The sequence below is a fragment of the Zingiber officinale genome, chromosome 2B, assembly GCF_018446385.1.
Source record: "Zingiber officinale cultivar Zhangliang chromosome 2B, Zo_v1.1, whole genome shotgun sequence".
Taxonomy (NCBI): Eukaryota; Viridiplantae; Streptophyta; class Magnoliopsida; order Zingiberales; family Zingiberaceae; genus Zingiber; species Zingiber officinale.
Genome location: NC_055989.1, coordinates 2805038 through 2823567, shown reverse-complemented (window position 1 = coordinate 2823567; position 18530 = coordinate 2805038). Strand labels below are relative to the sequence as shown.

Sequence of the window (18530 nt, the reverse complement as noted above, 5' to 3'; positions counted from 1 at the left end):
TTATCAAAATAGTGTTTCATTCCACTCATAATTCTTTTCTTTCTCTCTTGCTAGACTTGCTTGCTCGGGTAAAGGGCAAAATACGGTCCCTTGATCTGCACATCAAGATCCGTGCTCGGGACCCTGATACAAAACCCTATTACAAACCTAACCTCTCCCTCTCCCTGCTTTGCTCTGATTCCGGCGGCCTCTACTACGTAGCAGAGGAAGGGAAGGCGAGTGGATCGAAGGGAAGATGCTGGGTGGAGTTTCGAGGAGATGGCTCTCATCTGCAGTGCGATCTGCCGGTGCTCTGCACCGCCGGGCGTCCCTTGCCTCGCCCTACGCTTCCACCTCATCTGCCACGGCGGCACCGAACGTAGTCCTCCATCCGGCGGTGAGAATTATTTTTTTTTGTCTTTGTCCGAATCTCTGTGCATGCCATGGCAGGACGCGTGCCGTAGTCTGTTGGAGTGCCATTCGATGGAAGGAGAACCGACGGAAGCTAGCTGCTTGGTGAATGTCTGTGATTCGGGATATCGTCGCCGGATGAATAGGGAAAAGGATGAATATCTGTTTAAGTGATTTCCAGCTCTTCTACGTAGTGCCGACAGTGAGGTTGTTCGTGGAAATTCAAACCTATGTTTAAGTCTCATCTGAACCATGAATTGGGCCTATAAAACGTAGTTTACTTCGTGAACACAAGGAACAGGATCAAGAAGTAGAAAAGCCAATAACTTTCTTCTCCATTGATCATATATCTCTTAGGGATCAGCGAGTGGGATATGCTGCAACAAGTAGCTAGATGCCAGCATTAGAATTGGAAATTGGCCGGATTATTTGAGAGGTACAATAAGAATGCATTGGATACATCTTTAAAACAATTGGAAAAATGCACTAAGGTGACAGACACAGGGTGCAGATGTTGTTTTCACTTTCACACCTAAAGATTTAAATCAAGAGGGAAGAAAGAAAGCTTTAGTTACATTTGTATCTTTAAATCATGGAGAAATGTCGTCATATCACCTATTAGTCTTTTAAGTTGTTTCTAGATGAACTGTTTTTTTGTTGTTGTTTACTTTCACCTTAATGTTTAAAACACTATTCTTCTTCTGGGTTTGACATTTCTCATCAGTTAAGGATTTCAAATATATGATATATATTTATTCAATTTTTTATACACAGAGTAGATTAGTGATTGCACTATACTATTAGGACAAAATGGTATTAAATCTTTTTTTTTTAAATAGTTTATCATGGGATTTTATATTTAAATTTAAAAAGTTAATATTTGCTATCTTACCTTAGGAGACAAAGCTGAAGTTGCACAATGAGTTGCTGAAATCTCATAATGGGGTATTCAGGCCTTGCAATGCTGGTGATAATTATTTCCTAAGGTACATGAGTACCACTGGCCAACCTGAGATATCTGACACGGAAGAGAGCTCTATTGAATTCCCAGTAGCTGAGCATCCTCCGCGGATCAAATTCAAAAGGCCTGACAAAACTGCTAAGTACATTATGAATGTAAGCACAGGGGAGTTTATGAAGTGGTGCCTTATCTTTGATAATTATATCTTGCATGATAGGAACATGAATTGCTCATTTTTTGATCGCTCTGATAAGTGATATGACAAATTGTTTCTATTGTGGATTTCTAGTTTGACTCAAAGTGGTCTTGTTATAACTAATCATTTGTGTGTACTGTTTATGGTTTCTGATGCATGCAGATTTTAGACAAAGAAGAAGTGGGCAAAGTGCAAGCTGAGAGAGAGATTCCTGACATAAGACCTGGATATATTATCCAGCTAAAAGTGGTATGGCAAATTTATTTGTTTATTGCTGTTGTTGTTGTTGTTGTGATCCTTGATATCAACAGGAAGTGCCTGAAAACAAACGTAGGACTTCAAGTATAAAAGGCATTGTGATAGCAAGGCGAAATGCAGGTCTTAATACAACATTCAGATTGCGGAGAATGGTAGCTGGTGTCGGGATTGAATCTGTTTACCCTTTGTAAGTTAATGCTTCAACTAAGTTCTCTGTTTTCTATCTTTTAGTTAGGTTTTGAATGTTATATTTGTTTTGTAAATTATTCAAGTTCGCTTTATAGAATGGCCACTGGAGTCGGTGGAATGAATGTCAGTAATTGATGGTTCATCAACTGCAATTTTTCTTTAGGTAGTAGCATAGGTTCCCTCCAATGTGAGGAGTATCAATGTTTGCATCCTTTTATGTGTAAAGCGAAGGTGGTTTCTTGAATCACACTTAAATTACCTTGGTTCTACATGAACATCCTTATGATGGCGGTCTAATCTAAGCACTTCCTATCAAAGTTTTTTTTTTAAAAAAACAAGTGAAAAATTTGTAAAATAATTTCCTCCTCTATTCCATTAGTCCGGAAGGGAAAAAAAAATACAGGATTTTATAATAAGAATGAATTGGACAAATGGTTCGAGATTGCTTAGCAGGAATGCAACATCCACATTAAAAAGAATTATCTCTTATTCACAAGTGAGATGCAATGATTTTAGGTAAGAGAAGGTAGGGTTTATATACCAAATCATCAGAATTAGATGTGGTAATGAAGAAAGTTTTATTGGGGAAGTAAATTGCACTTAGATTCAGGTACACACAAAACAGATTTCAGTTCCAAGTTATACATAAAATAAATTCCTTGATCCATAATCATTGATGTAGACACCATGTACTAATGAGACTTTGATTTATATCGCATGGTTTGAACTGAGTTATTATAGCCACATAATATGTTATATGATCTGAAGTCCTTTTATCTGCTATTCCAACAATGTTCATTCATCTTTTGAGACAATGAATACTTCAAAAGTGCAATAGAAGAGTTCAGTTGGGAGATAAGAAGCATCTGATCCCTTAGGCAATTGATTTTAACTCAAAAGCCCATCAAGAAACTCCAGTTGTTCATTAGGAAGCTGTTCTTGTTTATGCCTTTCTCCTCTTTATTTTCAACTTCAGATTCGTTGCTGAACCATATATTTTATAGAAAGTTTCCATAGTATGATAGGGTTTATTACAGTGGTCACTCCATTAGTTTTAGGGATCCTCCTTTCTCTTAAAGTTAGCAATCACAAAACTAGATCAGGAATCCACTGGAGGGCTAAATTCAATTGAACCTTTTGTTAGAAAAGAGAAATTTGAATCTACTAAATTGCTTGCCTACTGCTTGGAGTTGGATCAAGTTAACTGCTTTTACAAGCCCTACACCAAGGTGATTGCAATATTTTAAAACAACATATTTCTTGCCTGCTCATTCTTGTGAGATGCTAACTGTCAATTGCCCATTGAAACTTTATTTTTCTTTCTTTGCTAATCTACATCCTCATGTTCCCTCCTTCGGTGCAGGTACTCGCCAAATATTAAGGAGATCAAAGTGCTGGACAAGAAGAGAGTGAGGAGGGCAAAACTTTATTACCTCAGGGAAAGAATGAATCCATTCAAGCCATGATATCTTACACTTCGCCGGTCATTTCAATTTCGCTACAAAGAAGTCTTCTTGGCCTGTGCATTGCAGGGTTCATGCACCACTTTCATGGAGGTTTCAAGTTCAGGTGCCACTTTAAGGAGGTTTCTTTCATTGAAGTCTGTAATTTTATGTTTTGGGCTCGATCAATGGTGACCAACTGCAGTATATTCCACTCATGCCAAATTAAACTTTTTGTCCTTGAAATTTTCATCTTTAAGTCGATAAAGATAAACAACTTTTTGGGGTTATTAAATGTGAGGAAAACAATCATTTAGTTATGGTATTTTTTTAATTTTACTTCGTTTTGGGTAAATTTGTATGCAGTCTCCATTGACAAACACAATTTTGCATGCACTCTCCATTGGAAAAAAATTTTGTTTTCACTCTCTAGTTTAATATACTTACCTAATTGCCCTTGATATTTTAAATATAAAAAGTCTAAAAATGAGTATAAATCCTTTTAAATTCAGTACATTAAACTAGAATCGAGTATATTTTCTATCAAACCGAGTACGATTCTTTTTCCATCTCAATTGGATGAAAAATATATTAGATTTTCTTTAAATAATTCTCAATTGGATGGAAAATATACTAGATTTTCTTTAAATGATATTCAATTGGATGAAAAATATATTAGATTTTTTTCAAATGGTATTGAATTTAAGAGGAATTATATTAAATAGGAAAAACGTCGTATTCAATTTAATAGAAAATATACTCGATTCTAGTTTAAAATGCTGAATTTAATAGGAATTATACTAATTTTTAGGGTTTAGGAAACAGGAAAAAAAAGATGTTCAATTTAATAGAAAATATATTCGATTCTAATGTAAAGTGTTGAATTTAAGAGGAATTATACTCATTTTTAGACTTTTTGTACCTAAAATATTTGAGGGGCAATTAGGTCACAATATTTGCATGAGGAAGTTGAAGTAAATAAAACTTTACATGCAGGGAGTGGAAACAAAGTTTTTTATAAGTGGAGATTATATGCAAAATTCAAGTTATGATGGGGGATTTTTCTCTACTTTACCGCGTCGTTTTTAAATTTTTAATGGTGTTGTTTTTAAAAATTTAGTATTAAGATGGTGTTATTTTTTAAATATAGTATTAGTAATTGATGGAGGAGTAAAATGGAAAATAAGTGGGTTTTTGATAAATTTAAAAATTAGGTGTGTTGTTTAAGAATTTCATAAGCGTCTTTTATCAATTGATGTAATTTTTTTTATAGATTTATATATATATATATATATATATATATATATATATATATATATATATTTCATTTTTAGTATTTTTTTTTAAATTTAAATTTAAATTTTGACTTGTTAGGAATTGAGTCTTTGGAAATCTAAAAATTAGGTGTTCTCAAGTACTTGTTGTAAAATTTTTGTATAGATTTATTTATATATTATTTCATTTTTAGCATTTTTTATTTTTTAAATTAAATTATGACCTGGTAGGGATCAGCGTGAGTGATATGGGCATGAATAGCGTCACGCCAGACACGGCAGTTAAACGGACCGATTGGGTCCCTGCCATGTCCGGACCGGGCCGGTCTTCTCCGACCCCATGAATCCTCTCCTCCGTTCGATGCTCATCACGCGGCCAGATGGTCGTGGAGCACGTTAGCTTATCGCCTCCTCACGGTCCAACGTGCGCGAACCGGAGTCCGACTGTCCACCGGGCCGTGCGAACCCTTGCGTTTTCGTCTCCTAATCTTCTTCTTTTGTTGTTATTACCTGTTGGAGGAAACGAGATCGTCACCTGTTGCTGTCTTCGGCGTCCGCCTGTTCTTGTGATCTCAGCGGAAACAAGAGAAAAATAGCGAACAAATAAAGAAAAAAGTGGTAAAAATAGGACGGAGGAAGTATCCTCTTGGAGTTTTCAGCGGGGAAGATCGGAAGGGCTCTTTCGTCCAAATCGTAGTCTTGAGAGCGCCGGCGGCGGCTTTAGCAGCAGCGGTGGTGGTGATGATTTGATGAACTTGCGGAAAACCTAATGTTTGGAGTTCCCGCTATGTGAGTTTTTATTTGAATGAATACCCGTGTCGGGAGCTCAATCAGTTTGGTTGGATCTGGGCTAATCCAGTCCGGTGCTCCAGCGACATTGGCTGCAGGCGGCTCGTCGAACGTTCTCAGTGTGCTATCGGTTTCTAGGTTTGTTTAAGTTCTGGCAGGCGGTAGGAAGTGAGAGAAGATGGGGGTTTCTGAGGATGGGGACGGTGGTGGTATCGCCGTTCATTACAGCGTTGGGACGATCGTCTGGGTGCGGCGGAGGAACGGATCCTGGTGGCCAGGAAGGATTCTTGGTCCTGAAGAGCTGTCGGTGTCTCATCTAATGTCCCCTAGGTCAGGGACGCCAGTTAAGCTACTCGGAAGGGAGGATGCTAGCGTGTGAGGACTTTGTTTTTCTTTTGTTTGTTGATACTTCTTTGCAAAAAATTATTTTTTCCCCTGAATTATTTGTCTGATGAACATAGGCTTTACATGATTTTATGATTTTGATTTTCTGAACATTTTGACCTATCTTACTTGTTTAGTCATGTGAACTTGTATTTGCTATTAGGTTAGCTAGTCTGTATGAACATAATATCATTCTAATCATTTTAGTTAATTTTTTTGTGTATATGAATAATTATTGCGACTATTAGTGCAATTTCTAAGTATTTCATTTTCTAATCTATCACCGACATTGTTTGACAGACTCTTCAGTTTTCTCGTAGTCATAGTTCTATGTGCATATATCACTAGCATCTTACTTAGTTCTCTCAATTTGTTACAAATGCATCATTTGTAATTATTGCCTTGCTATCTTTCGTTTCCACATCCATCAAGTCCTCCATATTGGAATCCTAATTACCAGATGCATGGCGGTATTTACATTAATCCTCTTTATCACTTGGCATTATGAGATATAACACAAAAATTGAATCAACTTATGCCAATGGCTTATTGATCTGGACATCCTCAGTTCCAAGTCCTAGGTCAATCAAATTTCTACTACACTAGACTTGCCTTATCTTTCTTTCACCAAGTTATTCATAGCAACACAATTTTTCATGATTATACTTTGTCACTCTATTTCTCTGTTAAATTTTCTGAATGTTTTGATTTAGTAATTGTATAAATTCACTGAAACCTCATCTGCTTTCATTTCTACATGCATCAATCATTAGACACCTGATCCTGCCATGTAAATTATAGAATCATAGCATTTCTCTCCCTCTCTTCATTTGCTCAAGTTAGGTTGTGGCTCTAAGCCATCATCATCTAGGAATATATCAAGGTATTTTCCTGTCTGCTAACCTACTTTGCTCATATTGCAATCTGCTAGAAACACTACTTTGAGCTTTCCTTTAGTAGTACTGAACTTTTTTTTTTTGCCTTAGCATGAGTTGAAAACTTGCAATCCAAATCAGTACATTGTTACTGCCTTGTGTGGCCATAGCTAGACCTTTAATGTATTATTTATTTAGGCTGGCAATGTGATCCTTTTTCTTTCTTTCACCACCTCTCGTTATGGGATTTAGAGGGAAGCAATGCGATGCAATAAAATATAGGTTATAAACTAAATTTCATGCTGGGTAAGTGGGGCGAGGCAATTTGATCTGCAGCAATACAACCATGTTATCAGAATTTGTTTCAATATCTTGGATGAAGACTAAGCACCTAGTTGACTTTCTAGTTTTGCCTGATTTCATTTGCAATATTTTTAATGTCAATGTAACTTTCTAGCTTCCCTGTAAACATTAGGTTACATATCATTTTTTTTTTTGTGTGTAAATGCCATGATCTCCATGGGAAATTCAGCTCCTCTTAAACTGTACAACCAATAGTTTTTCAGAAGTCAATGCAACATAATTTACATAACTACTTTAATGGAAGGCTGTTGTGTATATTTATTGTTTTATTTTAATTGGTTCTGTTTTTTATGGTAGGGGTTTTCTTAATCTCATTCAATTATATTCTGCATCTTGGAGAGATTTTCGATTTCACCTATTAGTTTAGTGTGTTTGTAGTTTGCCTTTCTAATCATCTCTGTACTCAATCTAATTGCTGCTTGATGACAAATAGATTTATTCTTTCTTTATAGACATTTTATTAATATTGCATTGGGTAAACCTATTGGCAGGGACTGGTACAACTTAGAGAAATCCAAACGGGTTAAGGCATTTCGCTGTGGGGAGTTTGATGGTTGCATTGAAAAGGCTGAATCTTCTCTAGGAGTTCCTGTAAAGAAAAGGGAGAAATATGCACGGCGAGAGGATGCTATCCTTCATGCTCTTGAACTTGAAAGAAAGCAGAATGAAATGAAACAGCAAAAACAAGGCATCATATCCGATGGAATTGCTGCCAATAGTTTAGGTATTCCAAAAGGAGAGTTCACGGACTTTTCACCCTCACATACTGTCATCAGAAATGAAGAGTCCTCGATGCAAGCTAAATGTCCTATTCGGAAGTCTACACTTCCCAGGAATGCAAATCTTTTGTATGAGGAAGAAAATGGGAACAATTCTTCAAATATAATTGTAGGAAAGGATAGCAAGCAAATAGGACAAAAGGAAGGAATTTCTTCAACCATTAATCGGGTGAAAGGACTGCAGGATTTATGCCCACTGATTTCTCCAAAGAAAAAATTCCTTCAGTCAGTTGCTTCACCAAATACCAAGGGGCTCATTGAAAACAATGTGGATTCTCTTCCCAGTGCTGTGCATATAGTCAGAGGTAAAGGTAATGCCAGGAGCTCGAATCTTTTCATGTCAATTAAAAGAAAAAGGTCACAGTTGGAGGGTGGTTTGGTGGAAGAATCTCTAGTCAAAAAGCGGGATAGATGCCGACCACTAGTACAAGTTTTACAAAGTAGTGCACAGTTGCAGGCTTCTCAGATTGATCACTTTCCTGGACTTGTAACTCTGGAAGGGGGCAAAGATGATTTGGGTGCTGTACATCGGGCAACACAGAGCAAGTCTATCTATCTGCCATTGGATTCAGTTGATTTTCCTGATAATGGAGGTTATTCTTCTGATGATGTGCAAACACCATCCAACCAGTTCGAAATGGAAGTTTGTGTTGACCATTCTTCTTTCGTTGAAGATTGCACATCTTTGGAGGTGATAAGGACAAATGACTCTGATTCTTCACTAGTGGATTACTTGGAAACAGAGATAGAGGAAAGAGATATCCTAGGAGGTATTTTTCTTGAATTGGTCACCTATCAATTTCTATTCCTTGGTTAGAAGTTAAGATTCATGCCTTGCACTGATCTCGTTCTTTTACATAGTTTCTGATTTTGTCCACTGTAATTTTTCAAATGGGTAATTTCAGATGGATCCTAAAGTTATACTTGATATTACTTGCTCCCCTGAAGCTTTGAAAAGAAATCCCAATTAGCCTCTAAAGCTATGTCCAGTTTAAACCAATCGGTTAGCATCATTTTAATTTAAAATTTTTATGAAATGAGGGTCATTTGGATTAAATAAAATACAAACTTCAAGGGCTGGACTTGTATTTTCTAAGTTTTTAGGGCAATAGAGTTAACAATGTCAACCTTTAGGGGCCAATTTGAAATCCATTTTTAAATTGATCTTAGATTTTACTTAGTATGTCACATTATATTTGGATCTTAGTTTGTTATTATATATTGTGTAATTAACTTATGATTGTGTTATTCGATAGATGTTTCTTGTAATGTTAATGACTAAAGACCTCTATTTGATCCTCGTGTTTCCTTCATCTTTTTCTCAAGAGTAACATAATCTAGGTTTGTTTACAGATACTGATCAATTGCTTGCATCATCTAGACCAAATGATCACTTCCCTTCTTCATCTCATAAATCTCCAGATATGGAAAATCTCGAAATGTCATTTTCTGGTTACCACTCACATCCCTATGAACATTCTCCTGCTGAGGTGGGAGTTTCTCAATGGCACTTTAAGGGCAAACGCAACAGCCGTTGCCTAGTTAAGAGGCCATTTGATGTTAGGACTGAGAAAATCTGTGCCTCCAAGTTAGATAAATTTGATGGTTCTGCATGGTTAACTGCATATGGAGCCAAAGGTCCCACTTTGAGGATGACAAAAACGGAATCCTCTAGCGATATGAATGCTGAGCTAGGTTTATGTCATATTAAAAGTGAGCAAAATCATGCATCAGAGGAACTTGATTTAATTGGCGATGATGTTCTACAGGAACAAATGAATGGATATAATGGGCAAAATTATCCTTTAGTCGCTAAAGCTGCTAGGGATCTTGGTAGAAGTCAGATTAGCTTCAAAAATTTGGGAAGTGATTCACATTTAACATCTGTATTTGGCTGGAAAGCTGATGAACTATCTGATCGAACACGCATAGAACTTTTGGAAGAATCTGATGAATTCTTTGATCCTCTTTATACTTCTTTCAGCAGAGGGATGGCGTCTAACCTATTTAATGTTGATCTGAAAGTCAAAACAAGCTATCACGGTGAACACGTTCCTCTTGTTTCTTTAATGAGTAGATTTAATGGAAAAGCAATTATAGGGCACCCTGTGCAGGTTGAAATCTTAGAAGATGGTTCTATCAATCAATATTTTCCTAGCAATCACACTTTTCCTGATGGAAATACAACACACCGACCTGTCTGGAGGACTGCCAGAAGAACTGCCATGCAAAGAGTTCCTCGGTCAAATCCAGTGACATCATCTTGGGAAAATGATGAAGCTATACAATCTCATTATTCAAAGGGAGAAAACAAATGCCCGCCAAATGTGCTTTTTGGTTATTCAAAGAATCAGTTGAGGCCAACAAAGAAGAAACTATTTTATCCTCACCAACCACCCTCAGGGAATTTCCTGAAGACACCACATAAAAAAGTAAACTTGCCGAGCCAAAAAACTAGAACACTATCATCTTTTGCATCTGAAAAGAAACTTGGTCGTGCAAATGGTGAAGTCAGGTTTGCTAGGGGTTGTAATTTATTGGGAGGTCTCATGAAATCAGAAGGGCAAATGCCTTTAATCACATGTGTCCCAGCAAAGGTAGCGTTTAGCAGGATTTTAGAAGCAGTTGGAAGGTCATCACCCACCATAACTCTATTTCGATTGTCAGATGCAGCAATAATTGATCCATCATAGGCAATAATTTGTGTCGGTTGGTTACAATATATCCCACCCAGTTGCTCCAGTTCGACTGACCTATAATTTTCATGCCAGTGGGATTGGTTTGGAGTTTCACCATTACATCATGGCCGAATGAGAGGGGCCACTCAGGGCAGATGAACCCATACTAATTCCTTCTCAGGGAATGAAGAAGCTGATCTTTTACGCCCATACTGGTAGTTGGTCAGCAAAGGCAGAAGTCTCATGGTTTGGTTAGTTGATTTCAGACAACAGTAACTGGCAAATCTATACACATCTCATAAATCTCAGTCATGCAATAGAGCCAGATTTGTAGAAGTTTGTACTCATGAAGCCAGTTATTTAGTCCAGGTCTCCAACTCGTGTACAATAGCAACCAACGATGAACATTTTTTTAACCCAAAGTGAAGAACTCATGTCAAGACTCTTCGACATTGTCTTCCTCACATCTGGATAATAATTCTCAGTTTGTTCACAGCCAAATCTGTATGTATATCTTTGTACTATTTACAATTCAGTAAGTAATTGATGCCAAGTACGCCACAACGCCAGTGAAAATTTCCTATGGAGTTACTTGTACTCATCCTTCTTGAAAAGTTGGATATTGTTGTTCAGTCATTTCAATTGCCATGTGATTTAGTCCATGATAGTTTGACCATTTTAGTTAGCTACCTTATTCCATTTTACTACAGCTCTCAAGCCATCTGGCCCAGCACAAGCCCACCCTCACTGGAGTTGAGTCAAGTCCATTAGACTAGACTCGGCCCGTGGGTCATAGTTTAAGGCAACTAAAGGTAAATCTATCTCTTTCTACGATAAAGTATTGAAAATCTCATGACACAGCACGTGCGCTGCTCCCCCATGGTGGGTGGTGGGACACGAGACTTGGCCTTTACCAAAGAGAAGAAAACCTTCAGCTGCTCTTCCATTCCCACTATTTTCACGGCGACCATGCGAGAACTTGGAAGCTTGCTTAACAGAGGAGTTCCCTTTGCTATCGCATCAGGTGACCTTCGCCTTTTCTTTCTCTTTTTCTACTTTGTTGGGTATTTGCATGCTATGCTTGTTGTTACCTGTTAACCTAATAAATATCGGCCTCTGATATATATTTGAGACTTGAGAGGAGATATCTCGGCAACAACGGGCCTAAAAGATTTGACTTTGATAACCTAACATCAGTGACAGCATTCATATTTTATAGCACCTATCTTTACTAAATAATTGAGGCCAACCAACTCGATGTGGCCCATGGTGACTAAAATAATTTGCCTGCTTATCATTGTGGAAAATTATTTTGAAGGCACCCTCCAACAACATCAAAGAAGAGAAGGCTCTTTTCTTTTGGAGGAGAAATGGAACAAGATGACTATCTGGAGATAGGAGAGCAAGCGCCTTTGATTGCTAAGGTGACTCATACATCTCTTTCTCTCTCTCTCTTCTTTTTTTACTTTTAAAAATGACCTTTTTAGTGATTCAATTAATCGATTATTAGCTGATTGGTAGTTGGGTTCAGATTGTGCAACTTGCCAGATTATTCCCGTGTCTTCTGATCTGTTCATTTCTAGATTACCTTGAAGTGCTTTTCTTTTTCGTATTCAGCTCATTATTTGCATGGATGTTCTTTTATACTGGAGAAACAATTATGATTAGAAGAGAAAAGACCAAATTTAGGGATGTAAACGAGCCGAACCGAGCCGAACATTATTAGGCTCGAGCTCGGCTTGAGCTCGAATCGAGCTTTTATCACAAGGCTCGAGCTCAGCTCGTTTTAGAATTATCAAGCTCGCGAAGACGCGAACAGTTCGAGATCGGCTCGTTATTAGCTCGATTATCAAAGTTAACAAGCCTAACTCGTTAAGCGAGCTCGGGCTCATTTTCGGGTTCGTTTAGAGCTAATTTTTTTGGCTCATTTTAAAGCTCATTTTAAGGCTCGTTTTAGAGCTCATTTTTTTTTGGCTCGTTTTAGAGCTCGTTTTTTGGCTCGGTTTAAGGCTCGTTTTAAGGCTCGTTTTTTTGGCTCGCGAGCCTATAAACGAATATGTTCGCGAACTCACGAGCCGAATATCCTTAAGCTCGGGCTTGGCTCGATAAAATTGTCGAGCTCGAAATCGAGCTCGAGCTCGGCTCGACAAGATAAACGAACGAACTCGAACGAGCTTTTTACCGAATCGAACTCCGAATAGCTCGCGAACCTTTTGGTTCATTTACATCCCTAACCAAATTCCATGTCGAATGCCAACTTCACAGAAGTGAACAGAATTTTTTAAATACAATTGAGGAATATTATTTCTCTGAAAAAGAAAAAAACTGACACGCATATTAGTTTCCAATTATATGAGAGAGATAGAAAAAGAGGAGGTAAATCACTACCTTGGCATATTGTTGCTCCTTTTCCTATTCTTTCTCCTTAGTTCATTCACCTACAACTAAAGTGATTTTCTTTGTGGTATGTACACTACACTACTACAGTCTTGGTATAGGCTTTTGAATATTGCAGCAAAACATTGGTATTGTATACCCACTAACCTCTTCTTTCAGAGTTGTTCATCGGGCCATTGCAATGATACTACTTTGAAGGAAGAACATGATGAACCTCTATTTCCATATAGATACAACATTAATAAAGCTCCGACAATTATTTTGGGTATGGCTTATAAGCATTTCAGCTCACCAGTTCAATTTTATGATCTACTTTTCTTTCGATTAATGTATCCATTTTAAACTTTTATCTGTTGTGTTATTGCATTGTCGTTAACTCTCATTGATATTATAGGATTTGAATGCTTGGAGAGCACTGCTTATTATGGAATCGCGACAAACATGGTTGTATATCTTGGCACCGTCCTAAATGGCAGTAACGCTTCAAATGCATCAAATGTTGCAATTTGGGGAGGTACATGCTATTTCACACCGCTGATTGGAGCTGTACTAACTGATAGTTTCTTGGGAAATTACAAGACAATTTTGGTCTCTCTTCTAATCTATCTCCTAGTATGTTGATGCTCAAGCCCAATACATACACCTGTTAGTCCATGAATTCCGATTAAGGGCTTGGAAATAACTTTGCTTCTTTCCTTAACTGATCATTACTAGGGGGTGACGATGATTACCTTGTCTGCTTTAACTCCATCACTGAAGGTACCTTCATGTGAAGAAGGTTCATGTCATTCAGCAAATGGAGGTCAGACTCTTGCATTCTTCTCTGGTTTGTATCTTGTTGCATTCGGCAGTGGAGGTGTCAAGGCTGCTCTGCTTCCCTTCGGCGCAGATCAATTCAGTGATGACAACATCGAAGAAAGACAAAGGAAAAGTTCTTTCTTTAGTTTGTTTTATGTTTGCTTGAATATTGGTGGTCTATTTTCAAGCACTGTGATAGTGTGGATACAGGAAAATTTAAGCTGGGCACTCGGCTTTGGTATCACCGCAGTGTGCATAGCTATAGCTTTAGTTGGGTTTTTGTTAGGAACACCGGCATATCATTTGCGAGCGCCAAGTGGGACGAGTTCGTTGAAGAGTGTTCTTCAGGTTGTGATTGCTGCATTCAGGAAGATTCGGTTGGAAGTTCCTCTTGATAGCCGGCTCTTATACGAGGTGGATGATACAACTGCACAGAATTTCGGACGCCAAAGACTAGCACATTCCGAAGAATTCAGGTAATTCTCATGATCATCAATGCTTTCTATATCAATTTTCACCTCCAGTTTTCTTTTTTTTGGTGAAAGACATCGACTAACAATATGAAATCTTCAGATTTCTAGATAAGGCGGCTATAGTCACAGACTTTGACCGAAAGGGCACAAATCTTTGCAATTCTTGGAGGCTTTGTACAATAACTCGAGTCGAAGAGGCAAAGATACTCGTTCGTTTGCTGCCAATATGGATAGCTGGTGTCATCTTTTCAGCTGCATATTGTCAAATGGCAACTACTTTTATCCAGCAAGGGAGCGCGATGAACACAAAGATCAAATCCTTCTCGGTTCCTCCTGCTTCTCTGTCTTCCTTTGAGGTTGTCAGTGTTATGGCCTGGGTCCTGGCTTACAACAAAATCATAGCACCGGCGACAAGAAGAATTTACAATAATGAAATGGGACTTTCTCAGCTACAGAGGATCGGGATCGGTCAATTTATGATGATCTTGGCAATGGCAACAGCTGCATTTACAGAGTCCCGAAGATTACACAGCGCCGAGGCTGGTGCAGAATTAACAATCGCTTGGCAACTGCCCCAGTACTTCATCGTGGCCGGCTCCGAGGCCTTCTGCTTCATCGCACAGCATGAATTCTTCTACAGCCAGGCACCTGAGATGATGAAGAGCATGTGCACAGCTATCTCATTGCTTGCCATCTCGCTGGGAAGTTACTTGAGTTCTCTTATCTTGACACTCGTGGTTCGATTCACGGCGAATGGAGGAAGTCCAGGGTGGATACCAGATGATCTGAACAAAGGCCACTTAGATTTTTACTTCCTGTTGCTAACAAGCATCTGTACATTGAATCTCACAGCTTATGTTTTCACGTCGAGGAATTACAGGCCGAAGCAGGTCGTGCGGCACACACTTTGACATTTGAGTTCTTTCCTGAGACTGTTACAAAGATCTTTTAAATGCCACAATTATAATTTTAGACGAAGATCTACTGTTCCCAGAATGAAGATGTTTAAAAAGAGCAGATTGTAACATGGTGGAGCCATCGTATCCTCGGATAAAGCCAACAAAGAATGATTTTTTAGACCATGAACTGGAACAAAAGGGTAGTTTATGAGTCCACTCTCTCAAAGGATGTGTCCCCTCTGATGGCAATGCCTACCTACTCACTGTTCAGGCTTCAGCTCTGCCCCATGCCATCAATGAACAATGTGCATTCCTGCAGGAAAATAAACAATCATTCACACAACGTAAGGATTTGATTATTGAGAACCATGTTCAAGTACAGAATGTGGCCGCTGTCGAAGCGAGGAGAGTAGGACCACTGAGCAAAGGATTTCAATTTGCTTTAAAATCGATTGAATGAGATGGGGAAAAGCGACTAAAAACAAGGGAGAAGAGACAGAACGAATTGGTGCCTGTTTCTATGAGAAAAGCAAAAGCAGCAGCGTGGCAGTTTCGTAATTAATGCTAGGGTTGAACGGGCATACCTGCGTTATCGAAGAAGAATAAAAAATATCTCGAAGATTCGGTGCGGTCACCCGCGGGACACGGGGAGGGCTACCGCACCACCGCCTTCGCCGTCGCTATCCTGCTCCGCAACGCCTTGATAGGGCTCGGGAAGTGCCACCGCAACCGCTTCCTTATTCCCTCCGTTTCCGCTCCGGCGCCGGCGTCAGGCAAGTGCCCGGCGGCCACTGACCTCGATCTGTAGAGATTGGGTTGTTTTGTGTCCTCCATCGGCTGGTTTCGCCTCCAGAACGGCGCCCAAATCTTGGGCCCTCGCGACCTCGAAGGCGAAGGCTCCACGTCGGCGGCCGTCGGCTTCGACCTGAGAAGCTGCAACCCGACCGATCGCGACCGCTGGAAGGCCGGCTCGCGCTCGATGAGACGCATGACGGGCCCGACCGCGCCGATCTCCGCGCCGTCGCCTCTCCGAGAGCCGGATCTGATGGGCTCGGCGGAGGAACGGGAAGAAAAAGAAGAGGAGGAGGAGGAGGAGGATGCGAAGCTACCGCAAATGCAGGGGCGGGTGCGGGCGCAATCAGGGCAGAGAAGGAGGAGGCGGTCGCGGAGGCAAGCGGGGCAGACGCCGTAGCGAGGCTGCGACAGGTGCCGCCAGCACTTCCACCCGGCCTCTTCCCCATTCGCCTCCACAACTCCGCCGCCGTCGTCCTCTTCCTCTCGCCACAGAACCACCTCCGAGGCATCGGCCGAGGATCTCCGGTCGCCCCTCATCGCGCCTCGGCCTCCACTTCTCTGCTTCGACATAGTAGAAATCCCACAGCACGCGGGTACTGAGGTAGTAGCTTTTTAGAGCGGTCCCATATATAGGCGTTGGGCGGTGATGTTTTGACCTGTACACCGCGGTACACGGCACCAAGATCAGGGACCAGGGTTAGTGACCCTGATGTATAGTCTAATTTAAAATTATTATTATTATTTAAAAAATACTTAAAAATTATAAATTTATAAAAAAATATAAAGAATGATTGTACTTTGTCTAGGTTGTCCCTATGATTTAAAATCATAGTTGTCATCGGTAATAACCATTTAAAAAAAATAAAACTTCCCGTCTCTCTGTATTTTAAGTTACACAGTATAAATAAATTATATTATTATTAATTTTACTCTTTTATTTTCTTTTGAATTATTTTAATTATGAAGAATAATTATATAGTAAAAAAACTTATGGATTAGTTATTAAATAATTAATTAACATATAAAAATATTAATATGTTATATCCATTTATAATGGAGTCAATAGACACAAGGATTAGAAAGTATTTATCTACCCTACATAATATGTATAGATGTTAAGATGAGATTTATAAGTGAGGAAGTATTTATATCATCTTCTAGTGCTCCAGGTGACGGTGGTTATGATGATTTCTCCCTTCAGTCTCTTTCTTTTGATTTCAGTAATAATAGTCAATAATCGTGCAAGCTCCCCGATGAGTCGTCCCCAAGAATCTAGGCGTAGGATCATTTCAATTAGGTGATGTGAAATCATGATAAATACGTATATCAAATGAGGAAGAGAAAGATTAAAAAAAAGATTTGTTAGTAATAATAAAATAAGATAAAATTTATTTAAGTATAGATGATGATATAGTATGAAATAGAGTTTAATATAGTAAAAGGATTCATGTAGTTAATTTTATTCGGTGTGATTAAATTTAGTTATTATTATTATTGTTGTTAATGTTGAGAGTAGATGAAATTTTTTTATAAGATAAAATTAACCCATTCTTAAAGTTGCATAAAATGTACTACGTTGTTTCTAATTACAATGGTAGAGTTTGTTTGGTGCATGGGGAAGGGAGCCCAATGGCTGACAAAGGCTAAATACAAACATCATCATTCTCAAGGTCATTAAATTGGAATTTCAACTCTTTAAAAATTATGCATATTTTCTCCCTTGGATTTGAATTTACTGAAATCAGTGGGCGGGAAGGACACTCAAAATAGAGCAGTAGTGCCGCATGGTTCGTCTCCCTCGCCATTAACTGGATCGTTGACGGGGAGATCCACCGAAAGAGAGAGACGTACCAAAAGCTTTCTGCTCCAGTTTACTTTCTACGCTGCTTTATTTGCACTCCTCTCCTGAATTGGCGGATGCGGCTAGCTTCTTCTTTGCATATGCATATGTGGGAGGTCCTACTGTATGCGAGAATGAATTCTGGTTCGTAAATTATGGATAGGATGATCTATTTTTTTAGACCCTTGATTTGGATAGACCCTATCTATTTAAAAGTAGAATTTATCTAAATCAAGGATCCTCATATAATGGATCATCCTCTGGTCCATAATTTATGGATCAGAGGATCCCTACTACATATGCGGAGGCTCCTTCTTTGATAATTCAAAATTTTAATTATTATTATTTTTAATTTATTTCATTCGATCTCGATTTTATAATTTAAATTTAATTAATTCAAATCTATATCACTAGACTATTATGTTATGAGCAATTTACAATATCGCATTGTTAGTTATATATATATATATATATATTTTAAAAAAAAAAATTTAGGGTATATTATATATATTTAGAGTTTAAGATTTTAAGATTTAGGAATTGGATTATAATGTGTTTGAATCAATAAGATTGTTCTTTTAGTGTTCATACTTCCTTCTTAATTTATAGTATTCAAAATTAATAATTTTAGATACTCATGGGTATATTATATGGATTTAGAGTTTAAGATTTTAGGATTTAGGGGTTCAGGTATAATGAGTTTAAGCTAATAAGATTTTTTTGTCTAGGGTTCATGCTTCGTTATAATAT

At 38.5% G+C, this 18530-nt stretch overlaps 4 protein-coding genes across 6 annotated transcripts; 3 read left to right on the top strand and 1 right to left on the bottom strand.

Moving 5' to 3' along the window:
• Positions 1-143: 143 nt before the first annotated feature.
• On the top strand, positions 144-3778 carry LOC122045080 (50S ribosomal protein L19-1, chloroplastic-like). Its single transcript, XM_042605141.1, has 5 exons — positions 144-376; positions 1288-1506; positions 1710-1796; positions 1859-1992; positions 3358-3778. Exons 1-5 carry the CDS (start codon positions 236-238, stop codon positions 3458-3460), a joined length of 684 nt encoding a protein of 227 aa, XP_042461075.1. The 5' UTR covers positions 144-235; the 3' UTR covers positions 3461-3778.
• Positions 3779-5195: 1417 nt separating this feature from the next.
• On the top strand, positions 5196-11214 carry LOC122045077 (uncharacterized protein At1g51745-like). 2 transcript variants are annotated; one of them, XM_042605136.1, is made up of 4 exons: positions 5196-5499; positions 5583-5874; positions 7613-8670; positions 9254-11214. In XM_042605136.1, the coding sequence occupies exons 2-4, from the start codon at positions 5678-5680 to the stop codon at positions 10591-10593; spliced, it is 2595 nt and encodes an 864-aa protein (XP_042461070.1). In that variant the 5' UTR covers positions 5196-5499; positions 5583-5677; the 3' UTR covers positions 10594-11214. The 2 variants fall into 2 exon arrangements, with proteins under 2 accessions (XP_042461070.1, XP_042461069.1); XM_042605135.1 differs by having other exon boundaries at positions 5197-5874.
• A 143-nt stretch (positions 11215-11357) lies between these two features.
• Positions 11358-16739, top strand: LOC122045078 (protein NRT1/ PTR FAMILY 8.3-like). Of its 2 annotated transcripts, XM_042605138.1 has the most exons (6): positions 11358-11602; positions 11897-12002; positions 13135-13240; positions 13370-13587; positions 13690-14249; positions 14347-16739. In XM_042605138.1, exons 2-6 carry the CDS (start codon positions 11949-11951, stop codon positions 15155-15157), a joined length of 1749 nt encoding a protein of 582 aa, XP_042461072.1. In that variant the 5' UTR covers positions 11358-11602; positions 11897-11948; the 3' UTR covers positions 15158-16739. The 2 variants fall into 2 exon arrangements, with proteins under 2 accessions (XP_042461072.1, XP_042461073.1); XM_042605139.1 differs by lacking the exons at positions 11358-11602; positions 11897-12002 and having other exon boundaries at positions 13370-13489.
• On the bottom strand, positions 14063-16510 carry LOC122045079. The gene is made up of 2 exons (XM_042605140.1): positions 15730-16510; positions 14063-15458 (listed from the first exon to the last, which is right to left on the bottom strand). Exon 1 carries the CDS (start codon positions 16508-16510, stop codon positions 15800-15802), a length of 711 nt encoding a protein of 236 aa, XP_042461074.1. The 3' UTR covers positions 14063-15458; positions 15730-15799.
• Positions 16740-18530: the final 1791 nt, after the last annotated feature.